The sequence below is a fragment of the Lontra canadensis genome, unplaced genomic scaffold (assembly GCF_010015895.1).
Source record: "Lontra canadensis isolate GAN:19392208 unplaced genomic scaffold, GSC_riverotter_1.0 scaffold85, whole genome shotgun sequence".
In the NCBI taxonomy this organism is placed as follows: domain Eukaryota; kingdom Metazoa; phylum Chordata; class Mammalia; order Carnivora; family Mustelidae; genus Lontra; species Lontra canadensis.
In genome coordinates this window covers 1,122,236-1,134,453 of record NW_022631079.1, presented here as the reverse complement: position 1 = coordinate 1,134,453, position 12,218 = coordinate 1,122,236, and the positions used below count along the sequence as shown (strand labels likewise).

General features: G+C 41.2%; 1 protein-coding gene across 4 annotated transcripts in view; it reads left to right on the top strand.

Annotated features, from left to right (window-relative positions):
- Positions 1–12,218, top strand: part of PRKG1 (protein kinase cGMP-dependent 1) — a 1,235,433-nt gene that overhangs the window by 1,192,462 nt on the left and 30,753 nt on the right. For 3 of the 4 annotated variants that reach the window (XM_032883001.1, XM_032883000.1, XM_032883002.1), the window contains one exon: positions 560–656. In XM_032883001.1, the coding sequence (XP_032738892.1) occupies positions 560–656 (97 nt within the window). Of the gene's footprint in view, positions 1–368; positions 459–559; positions 657–12,218 lie in introns of those variants that run through there. The other variant, XM_032883003.1, reaches the window with a different exon arrangement.

The window sequence follows — 12,218 nt, the reverse complement described above, 5'->3', positions numbered from 1 at the left end:
CTCCGTTTCAGACATTGGCACATCAGTCCTCTGCTTTTTGGATCTGTTCTAAAACCTGACTGTGATGCCTCTTCAGAGACCTCAATGATCTTGCTGCTCTTAGTAAATTCTGATAGGAGCCACTGCCAGCCTCCGGAAAAGAGAAACTCATGAGAAACTGCCCTCCCAAATCTGAACGGGAAAACCCAAACCAAGCAAAACCCCCAATCCCCAAACAAAACCAAAAAAGAACCAGCCCAACAATCCGGGCTCGCAAGAAGACGCGCAGGAAAGCCCTGAAATGTAACTCTTGATCTAGTGGCTGGATGTAGCGGTCACGTGACTGGCAGGTACCAGGTGCTCTGTCTTACTCTCCTTTGAAAGACAAGTGCAAATCTTGGTTATTCTGCACAACGGGGACCAAACACTTATGCTTGGGAGGAGACACAGACTCTAGAAGCAAGATGGAATTTGAGCAGGTAAACCCTGAGCCACAGTCCTGTCATTCCGCGTCGGTCGTGCGTGGTTCTCGTGTTTGCGCCTCTAAGAAATTTCCATTTTTTCGCATCAAAAAATCCAGATACGAAGCCGAAGCTGCTTTCTTCGCCAACCTGAAGCTGTCTGACTTCAACATCATCGACACCCTGGGAGTCGGAGGCTTCGGACGAGTGGAGCTGGTAGGTGATTCTCCTTTACGTGCTCAGGGGGGTCCCCTTCTCCCACATTTTTCCCTCTAGATTAAGATTTCTCTCTCGTCTCTCATCATTACTTATTACGGTTCCTGAATCGGTACCAAATGCTTTCACGTCAACATATCCGAGTCTGAAACAGGTACAGTGAGCTATATACTATGTAGCCCGTAGACAGATGACTAAAAAATAAAAAATTACTTTTTTAAAAAAACCTCCTCCTAGTAAATGAAAGGTAAACCTATTAACCTAACGAGGAGCCATAAAGCGCTTTTTATCCAGCTGGTATTCTGTGACCTCAACTTCCTTAGTTCTGAGCAGTTCTCATCCACTTAGTCACACACCTACCTACATGTCAATTTCAATACAGAGAGGAAATGGGATATGTATATATGTTATATGTAGACATTCAGACTATAATACACTATGTAATACATGTATATATACTTCATTTCCTTTATATATATATTTAAATTTACATTTTAATCCTTGTGGTTGTAGATCGGGTGCATGGATAAGTTAGAGAATATGGCTCAGAACTAGGGAAGTAAATAAATGAGTAAAATCTATCTGTATTTAATTAAAAATGTTTAATACTGCCTTAAAACTTTAAGAAAATGTAAATAATGTTGTAGTTAATTCTGTGATTCCATAGCAAGCACCAAGTTATAGTGACTATATATATATATATATACACACACACATATATATATATATAGTATATAGTATAGTATATAGTGTGTATATATCCATATTAGATAATATGGTGTGAATATTTCACACACATTTGTGTACACACACACAGGTTAAGTATTAATGAGGACAATGGGGACATTTGGTGCAAGTTTATTCATTCAACATATTGCATGAATGTGGTGCAAACCAAATGGAAGCATAGCATATTGGGCCTTTGAAATACAAGTTTAAGAACTGATCTGTTACATAGACCAGAAAAAAAAATGTATTCTGGTAACTGAGCTGCTGCACTGGGAGATGGTGTGGATATGACCCCAGTTCGAGAAGGCAGATTAATTTCCGCATCTCTGCTGAACCTGGAGGAACCCCTGACACCAGACACCAGTACAGTATGTTAGGAACTCCCTCTACAGTGCAGTAAACAGTTCCTGTTCCCATTGAGGACGAGAGAAATCCCCTGTCCTAAAACCAGATCAGCCCAGTGCTGGGTTTGGATGTTTGTGCATTTCTGCTGCAGCTGGGATTCCTGGCTTTTGACAGGCAGGAAAAATGCTGTTTATCTAAACATGAGGCAGGAAAATAACTAGACAGGAAAATTTCAAGCCATGATGGGTTTCGTTGAGTTGGCACTCTGCTTCCGGTGACACTGCTTGGACATGTTATCCGTTAGGCTGCCTCTGACATGACATCTGGCGTCATAGTGAGGATTTTCCGCTATTGGAGTACAGATCTGGAGACTAGGAAAAGTTGTTCTTCCGAAATCAGCCAGTCAACGCAGTGTTAGATTTCATTTTCAAGAACTTTGACTTTGTGAGAAAATCTAACTGCTCATGGAGGTAGTGAAGACTTATTACCAGTGTTGTCTTTGTCCAGGGGTGTTGGGGCACATAAACAGCTCAGGGGGCAGAGGTCCCTGCCAGGAAGAGCATATTGTCGGCTGCGTTTATTTACCTGCTTGCATGGGTTTCCATCCCTTTTTGAATGAAGAACTAAATGTGGACAGAACTCCCTAGAGGCTGATTTCATGACTTACAGTTTCTTAAATATCATTTTGTAAAGACTTTGGACAGCAAAATTATTGTTTTGTTTGACCAAGAAAAATTTTACATTAACCAATTTGTGGGTTCCTAAGGGTCCGAGGATATCAAGTTGGGGACCTTTAGGTTACCAGTAAGGTATTTTATGAAATAGAGGAGTTTACTCAGGATGTTTGAGATACTGAAAATTGCTCATACACTGAAACTACATCAAGCTGAAGAATTACATGCCAAGTTGACAGGGGAAAACTTCTAGAGACTTCTGTCAAAATGTTTCAGGAGGCACAAACAACTTACCAGAAAATTAGGGACGGCACAGCGTGGGCATATAAAAGGTGCCCATGTAAAACGTGGTTTAAAAAGACAAAAATACCTCTGTGTGTGTGTGTACACACAGGTGTATAAGCTCCATCGCAGGAGAGAGTCAGGGTAGTTCAGCCCAATTTTCTTCTCATGGATATTATATTTTACTCTTCCACACAGATGTTTATAGACTAACCAAAACCATCACCTCAGGAATTAATTTTAACTGGAGTCCAGTTTGCAAAAACATTAGATACCTGCAGGAATGATAAATCCATATTGGGCCGCTAGGCACAAGCCATACATTAGAAAAGAGGCACGTGGTTTTAACCTCTGAAGCCACATCTTCATGTCATGTGATTTTTGCCCTTGACCCAGAAACCCCTTGTGAAAATCAGAATACCCGGATTGTCTTCACTGTTGAGTGGGAGCTGGCCATTTAGGTGATGGCTCTTGCCCTACGATTCACCGTCTCCCATTCTTACCACTTACTCACTGCCTGAGACTCTTAACTATTGGGTATGAAAAATACTCTCCTCTGTGATTGTTTGTCGTACGTGTTCAGTGAGGCCAGAGCCGAGAGTCCGGCCTTAGCATACGGTCCTCGTGGCGAATAGTGAATTGCCACAAACCTGGGACAGGGGGCAGTAGAGAGCACCTTCAGGCCAGTACCCTCGCCTTTCACAGTGGGAAGAGGACCAGGCAGAGCCCTGTTCTGTTGTGATTATAGTCTTCAGTCTCCTCTGAAAATGATACGTGCAAGATCGTTATCAATATTATAGAGTGATATATTAAAAAGTCCTGCAGGACATTTATGGTTGAATTTCCCATATGTGTATGCACAGGACCGTACCAAGTATATAAAATGGATATGTTGAACCTACCAATCCTTAGTTCAGCAATGATGTTGATCAGGTAAATGAAATGATAAAAACCATAGGGCACTTTAATTTTATAATGGCATTTAAAATTTTATCCCAAGTATAGAAAATAGGATTATAAAACTCTTGAATTGGGTATGAAGAATTAAATTTGAGGTTGTTGAACCCCATTTCCTGGTAGGACTCAGGAGTTTTATTATCATTTGTTATACAGATTAGCTTCATGTTACTTTGCATAATTATATGCAAAAGTCTTCTTAGCGTGTCTTAAATTTTTATTGTTTATCTCAATTTGGGTGAATTTAGATGCCAGAAGATTTCTCAGGCAGGACTATTACTAAATAGTTCATTGCCAACTTTTGGAGAGGAGAATGCAATTTTGGCGCAGAACAGAAACTCACATCATTGTTCAGTGATGAGACCAGAAGCTTGAAGAACTGGTCTTATATGAATGGGAAATCTGCTCTGGAGCTATTAATTCTGTTTCATAAATACTTTTAGCAGAGCTGATTTTAATGAGTTGACTATCAGACATGTCCTATTCACAACTACTACCTCTGAGAAGTCATCCATACTGGGTTTGTTTTTTTCTTTTTCCTGTTATCTGGCAGAAACCATATTTTCTGACTATTCTTTTTTATTTTGAAGAATGAGATTTTTAATTTGCTCAGTGCTGCCTGTTTATCTTCCAGAAGACCACATTTCGTTTATAATAGCACTTTCAGCAAAAGAACTCATTTTTTAATAGATGATTCACTCATTAAAGCAGTAAGCACAACTCTAAGACACGATGGTAATCCCCTTAATTTGCAAGGTATGACTGCAGAATAAGGAGATTGATTCTACCACCACAGATGAAAACTAGTCGCATTGCTCTATGGTCACATTCTTGATTTACTTTTGCTCTCATCTGAGACATCCTTGCTTTTCAGAACAGATTTGCACAAATCAGCCTTTTTAATCTGGCAATGCTGATGTGGTTGCTTTAGATATTAGATATTTAATGGTTTTATCCAGCAATCCAATGCCTCCTAGACCAGAGCTCCATACTTGGATAAAATATAGGGATCAAGATCTGGAAGACATAATCTCTGTCTTCCCGGCTTATATCCTATTTCATTTGTTACATATTTATGTAGCAAGCTGCCTGCCGGGACATTCAGAGTCTAAGGTGAAACAGCCGCTGGGAAGGACACTCATGGGAATTAATAATCCAATAATCAAAGTACGAGCAGCATTTGCAGTGTTGGGCAGGAGGTGGCATCCTAAAACAGAGTTAGGGCATCTACAGAGATGACCTAAAGCATTACAGAACACTCCTGTAAAATGCAGCTACCGTGGGCTCGTTTACGGACCAACTGATACTAATCATATTTTTAAAATTGTGATGCCACTTCCTTACTAAAATAATCAGGCCTTGCATTTGAACCCTGCTCCATGACCTTCAAATTGGTCCACATCCAGCACATTATTTTACCTTTCTAGTTACTCTGGGAGCAGGAAATGAGACATGCTCTGCTTTTACTAGAAGGACATCACGGTTAATGCATATCGGTTGCCTAAGACCATGCAGTCAGTAAAAAGGCTCTTAAAGCCCAGAACTACTGATTTGGTTTTGTGTTTGTTTGTTTATTTCTAAGATTTCATTTATCTATTTGTCAGAGAGAGCTAGTGAAAGCAGGGAGAGCAGCAGAGGGAGAGGGAGAAGGAGGCTCCCCACTGAGCAGGGAGCCTGATGCAGGGCTTGATCCCAGGACCCTGAGATCATGACCTGAGCCGAAGGCAGAGGCTTTACCGACTGAGCACCCAGGTGTCCCTACTGATTTGTTTTCAACTGGAAACTTTTTCTATCATTTTGGTTAGATTCTTATCACACCAACAACAGCCACTGCAGTGACATCAAACAAATGTTGTCACATGTACAACCTTTGTTTAAAAAAGAAAATTCTAGAATTCAAGCACCTTTATTAGACCCAAATCTAGAATCACCACTGCGATAATCCACTGCTCACATCTCCTTCTGTTGAACCTTCAGAGAAGCGCTCCCTTCTCTGAATCTTTTGTCGTTCTTATTTCCATAGTAAAATGTCTGTGGAGGAAAAAGAAATCAGACATGACAACATCATAGCTAAAAGCTAGAGCTCTGGACTCAGATCTCCTGTATTCAGATTTTTCCCCGCTAGGCACGCTTGGTCATTTCCTCAGAGGTCACTTACTTCTGTGCCTCAGTTTCCCATTCTCCAACATGAGGCTCACAGTAGGATATAAGCCTCACAAGGTTACAAAGACTAAATGAGTCAAAGCCCCCAAATAATGCCTCACACCATAAGTCAGTCAGTGTTGTGATGCTATTTTTATTATTAAAATATCCTAGTGATAACTACCATTCTCGCTCTACCCAGAGAAAAGGAAGAGGATGGAGTAATTTTACCCTTTTTTCTCCCTTGCTCTGCTGAGTCCTGACAGTACAATTTCTTCACCATGAGAAAGAGCCTGAGGTCTTCAGAATGACCTCAGTGACAGCTTCTATTAAATCCCCACAAAGCTCTCGAGCTCCTTCCTTTAGGTTCATTACCATTGGCTGAATCCTGTCAGCTACCTCCACAGCTTCCTTGAGCCATGGAACCCCAATGGGGCATAGCAAGGGTCTGGCTCTTGCCACACGGGCCAGACAGTTCCCCTCTCCTTTCTCCTGTGCCCCCACCCCCCGCAAGGGAGGACAGCACAGGAAGGGGCAGGGTGGTGGCAAGACACAAGCACTGTCACACTGGGTCACAGGGCTGGCCAGGGTCGGGAGCCCTGTCGTGGCATCTTTGCCAGCTGGCACTGGGCATCCCATGCAGGCCGGACAGGTGGGCTGTGTCCACCAGTGGAAGGCGAGAGGAGACTGGGAGGTGATTAAGGAAGTAATTAAATGAGAAATCCATTGCTCCATCAGCGGAGCTGTGTGTCATTATTCTGAAAGGTGAACAGCTTAACTGCAAAGGGAAACCCCACGGAAGACGGGAACATTTCGATACCTTCCCTGGCAGGCCACATGGGCAGTGAAACGGAACAGCTGGGGGATGGCAGGCAGCACGGCCATGGGTGGCCGTGGTGACTGACTGCACAGGATGCCTGCAGAAGCCGTCCCCCAAGGCCTCCTGTCCTCTGACACCCAGGTGAACGAGGGCTCTGCGCTCCAGGGAAACTCAAAGCTTGCTTTCCATCTCCGTTCCTCTAGTGGGCTCATTACCAAGGGTCACCCTCGTTTGAGGTGCCTCCTTCAAAAGAATAAGCTGATGCAAGTATTTCTGGTGATAAATAGTATTGATTTCGAAGGGAGTTATTTGGGTAGCTAATGACAGTCCCATTCAGTGGACACGAGCTGAGCCTAACAGGTACAGATCTATGGCGTCTCCTAAGATCATTTCTCGGTACGCATCACCAGGAGTCAAGTCTGTCTCTACTTTGACATTATGCTTATAAAGACGTGCATTCATTCACCTTGTTACTGTAGAATATATTTTATACAGTGGTTGGAACCAAGTTGAGTGTGCACAGACTGCAAATAATGACTTGCTTACACATCTTGGAAAGTATTTTTTATACCAGCTCTCTATAGGAATGACTCTTTCTCCTTAAAAGTATTTAATTTTATTTATTTATTTGACAGACAGAGATCACAAGTAGGCAGAGAAGCAGGCAGAGAGAGAGGGGAAAGCAGGCTCCCTGCAGAGCAGAGAGCCTGATGCGGGGCTCCATCCCAGGACCCTGGGATCATGACCTGAGCTGAAAGCAGAGGCTTTAACCCACTGAGCCATCCAGGCGCCCCCTTAAAAGTACTTTAAATCAGTGCTCTAGGGTCCAGTAAAATGTTCATTTCTCATCCATAACCATGTGTTATTCTAGAAATATCCATGTAAATCTGGAAGGTACTAGACATGTCTTTGCAAGGGTTAAGATATAAGTGATAGGAGAGTGTATCTAAAAGTTAACATTTCGGTCACTCTTATGTTTTCTGTAACAATTTATGGGCCCATCACATTCAGCAAAAATTTATCTTCTATAAAATCCCTCAATATTTTTTGTGGAATCAGAAATAGCAGCGGCAATCCCTGCCTTTAAGGAATTTCTGCCTTCTTGTAAATAAGAAAATAACACATCTGAAGAAGACCAAATGAAATCCCTTAGTACTGTATAACTTATGAATTATGCAGAAAGGTTCTTCGTAGTTCAGAAGGAGGGAGACCATTTGGAGCTGATTGGATCACAGAGGCCCTGAGGAGACACGGGACTCCAGCCGGGGCTTAGGAATCCTGGGATTGGGATTTAAGTGAACAGCTGGGCAAGGCCATTCCAGGCAAAGGTTACAACACCGAGGGCTACATGTCTTCACAGGCCACCAAAGCAAGTGACAGACCCTCCCAGGGGTTGCATGGAAGAAGGGTGAGAAATGGCCTTAGGCAGCCCATCATCCGGGGAATCACTGTGTTCTGTTCTTGGGGGAGGTCAGGCGTGAAGGCACTAGGCATCTGTGGCATTAGGTCAGGTGATGAAAACCTAAAGAACATAGACTCCGCTCTCAGCTTCCACCTGTGAAATCAAAGAATATAAGGTGACTGGACAGGCTATTTTTAGGTGGGGCTGCTCCCAAAAATAAACATAATTTCTCTTCTGAATAAGGTAGTCTACTTTTTGCCAGGAGGTAGCCCATGTCCCTGAAAATTTCATGTAAACACTTTCAAAGAGAGATCTCATTCATGTGAGGGGAAAACAGGCCCCTTGTATATGTTAGGAGTGTTGAAAATAGCCATGTCCTTAAAATGAAATGGTTTCTCTTGCTTTTGGCAGCGGTGGGGGGGGCGGTATGAAAAAGCCATTCTGTATGTTTCAGTGTAGCTCAACGGTATACATTTAATTTTTGCTAATTCATACTCTGTTCTTCATATTAATATCCCCTATTGCCATTGACACACACCAGCTATTAGCTCGAACACCGAGCTCTGTCTGAGATCAGGCTCTGGGAGCTGCGTGGCTGGGTTCTGAGCCCCCAACACCAGCCAGATGCCTTGCAAGTTCACAGTAAGAACAGAGAGACCACCAGCACCAAAAAGGGATCACATAAGTTCAACCCAAGGGACCCACTTTGTGGTGATGATTTCACATCCCCGTGGACAGAGCAGCTTAATGTTTCCCGGGACTGTTTTCCATAGATGAAGTGAGCATGGGCAAAATTACGAAATATGTGTGGAATGGGCTTAACTACATTTGAAGTACATTTATATTTGTAGGAGATCTGGTGAAAAATGTGAAGTCCAAAAGCAGGGAGGAAAGAGTTATCCTATTTCATTTAATAACAGGGTGAAGTTTGAATATCACCTATATCAAGACTTTAAGAACTGATTTTAAGCCGTTTGATTAAAATCCTCCCAGTATATAACAGGAACATCATAAAGTTTTTTAGGCCTTATGTCTCAAAAGTATGACGAGAATACAAACACTTTCTTGAGTAAACCTGAGCACAGCTCCCAGAGCTGAATTTTGCAATATGGGATTCTGTTTCATTTCAACTGACTTTAAGCTTTCACAGAGTCAATAAATGAAATTGAAGTGTCAACTTAGGAGTCTCAACTCCCGTCTGTGTGAAATTTCAGGTTATAAGTGTGCTTTAAGTATTAGAAAAGTAGAATTATGTGAAATATTGGCGTGATCAATTTAGAAATGCAGAAGCAAGTTGGGAAACTGCTACACGTAGTATTTCTTCATACAGATGAATGAGATGGTGCATAGAAATCAAATATCAGTTGGGGCAAGAAAATATTTGATGATTTGATAAGGAAAGTAAATTTTTTTTGCCCATCCGCCCACCCGGCCCCCCTCTGACAACCACACATTCATTCTGTTTGTCTGTTTTGTTGTTGTTTGCTGGTTTTGTTTTTTTAGATTCTAAATATAAGAGAATCATACGGTATTTTTCTTTTTCTGTCAGATTTATCTTGCTTAGCATAATGTCCTTTAGGTCGATCTATGTTGTTCTAAACAGCAAGATCTCGTTCTTTTTTATGACTAATATTCCAGAGTGTGTGTGTGTGTGTGTGTGTGTGTGTGTGCACGCACATACCCATAGAGACACACCACATCTTTATCCATTCATCTATCGATGAACGCTTGGGCTGCTTTCATATCTTGGCTATTAATAATGCAGTAAACACAGGGGTGCATATATCTTTTAGAATTAATTTTTTATTTACTTTGGGTAAGTACTCAGTAGTAGAACTACTGGATTTGCATGCTATTTCGAACATTATGAGGAACCTCCATACTCTTTTCCACAGGGGCTGTACCAGTTTGCTTCCCTACCAACACTGAGTGACAGTTCCTTTTTATCCACATTCTCACCAACACTTGATGTTTCTGGAATTGTTGATTTTAACCACTCCGACAGGTGTGAGGTGGTATCTCACTGTAGTTTTATATTTGTATTTTGAGTAGTGATTCCACACATTTTGTCATGTGCCTACTGGTCACTCTATGTCTTCTTTTGAAACATGTTTAACTCTTCTGCCCTTTTTTTTTAAATTGGTTTTTGATATTGCATTGGATAGGTTCTTTATATATCTTCGATAGTAACCTTTTATCAGATATGTCCTTTGCAAACATCTTCTCCCATTCTGTAGGTTGCCTTTTGTTGATGGTTTGCTTTGCCAGGCAAAAGCTGTTCATTTTGGTCAAGTCCCAATAGTTTCTTTTTGCTTTTGTTTCTCTTGCCTCTGGAGACATATCTAGAAAAATATCGCTGAGGGTGATGTCAAAGAGATTACTGCCTGTGTTTCTTTTAGGACTTTTATGGTTTCACATCTCATTTTAGGCCTTTGATCCATTTTGAGTTTATTTTTGTGTGTGGTGTACGGAAGTTTTCCAGTTTCATTCTTTTGCACGTGGCTGTCAAATTTTCCCAGCACCATTTGTTGAATAGAAGGTCTTTTCCCCACTGTATATTCATTCTTGTCTCCTTTGTGATAGATTAATTTAACCACATAAGCGTGGGTTTATTTCTAGGCCATCTATTCTATTCTGTTGATCTTTGTGTCTGTTTTTGTGCTGGTGATGAAAGAAAATAATTTAAAGTTTATCATGTCAATTTTAATAATCACTACAAAGTGAAGTAAGGTTTACTTTGCATGACTGTAATGGAAGAGAAAGGGTACATGTAAATTGCACATTTCAGTAAACCATTTTGATTCAGTATAAGGAGACTTTTGAGTCAAAATGAATCAGTGCTAATTCCTTAATAAGAGAAATCACAAGTATTCTTTGATTTCCAGGTGATCTGTATAAAATAGTCCAACTGTTTATTCATGTTGCAATTAAAAATAGAAAAGTATGATGTTCCTTTCCTGATCTTCCTCCAAACTGAAAGTTCAATGTCTTTTTTGAAAACTATCTCCTCTGTGAAAATAGTCTTACTGGGTTTTGATCAATTTGAATTTAATAATACAGATATTTCCTGCTATAGAACTGAATTTTAATCTGAAGGCAAGTGAAAAAGCAAATGGAATTGACACTTTTGATGAGGGGTTGAGGTGAACATGGGAAGGGAAACGAAAGAAAAGACCAGACCCTCTCTTGATTGTCACTTATACAAATGGCAGAGGAAAATGCAGAGACAAAATAAGCTCTTTTTTTCTATGTGCCTTCGCTCTGAATGGTATATATAAACCACTTAGTGGTCATCGATGAAATAAGTTTTTCACATCAAATCCTTGCCATAAAATTGTGTCATGGTGCCATGCTTCCATTCCTCCTGTCTGAAAAGCTTTTCAACTCTGGCATCTGTTTAAAATCATAATCCATCCTTTCGGTTCTGTGCGTCAGCTGGCTGTGTGTCACACGGGCTGTGACAAGTCCCTTATGCTCCCCTCTCCTGCGCATCCTTTGGAACAAACGAGATGCCGTGATTCATTCTTAAGTTTTGGATGCTGACTGAGGAAAGGAAAGCTTCTAAGGTTATTGTGCAGAGAGAGGTGAGGGAGAAGACTCGGAGCAACCAGTGAGAAAAGAAGTTTTAACCCCCGGGGTTTTCTATCCTGACTGTAGTAGTGTTCGCCTGAAACTATAATACTGTTACAGAGAAAAGTAATTCTCCGAGATGGACTAGCCTATTTTTGGTTAGGGAACTTTGAAGAATACAATCCAGTACTTCTGTGTGGAATGGGAGTTTTCTGTGCACTTGAAAATTTTTGCTTTCTTTCATGACTGGAGTAACTTTGCAATGTGTGAGCACAGGGGTTTGTCCTGCCCAAGAAGTTATTTGAGTTGAGGGGATAACACTGGTTTTTCCTTCTCTGTGAAAGTAGAACTTCCTGAAAATCAGACAAACTTCCTGTTCATTTTTTCCTTCAGTGGGCTGGGACAACTACTTAAAACACAGATTTGATGATGAACAGTAAGAGTAAAGCACTGTTTACGAGTGTCCACTCCACTTTCATCAGTGCTCTCACATATCTTGGAGGTCATGGTGGTAATGGTAACTGTTCTTGGGTAGCACTTGTAAACTTTCCAGCTATTTTCACAGACACTATCGGATTTGCTCTTATAATATCTGTGCTTATAAGGTGGTTTTATTCCCCTTTTAAAAGTGAGGAAAGGGC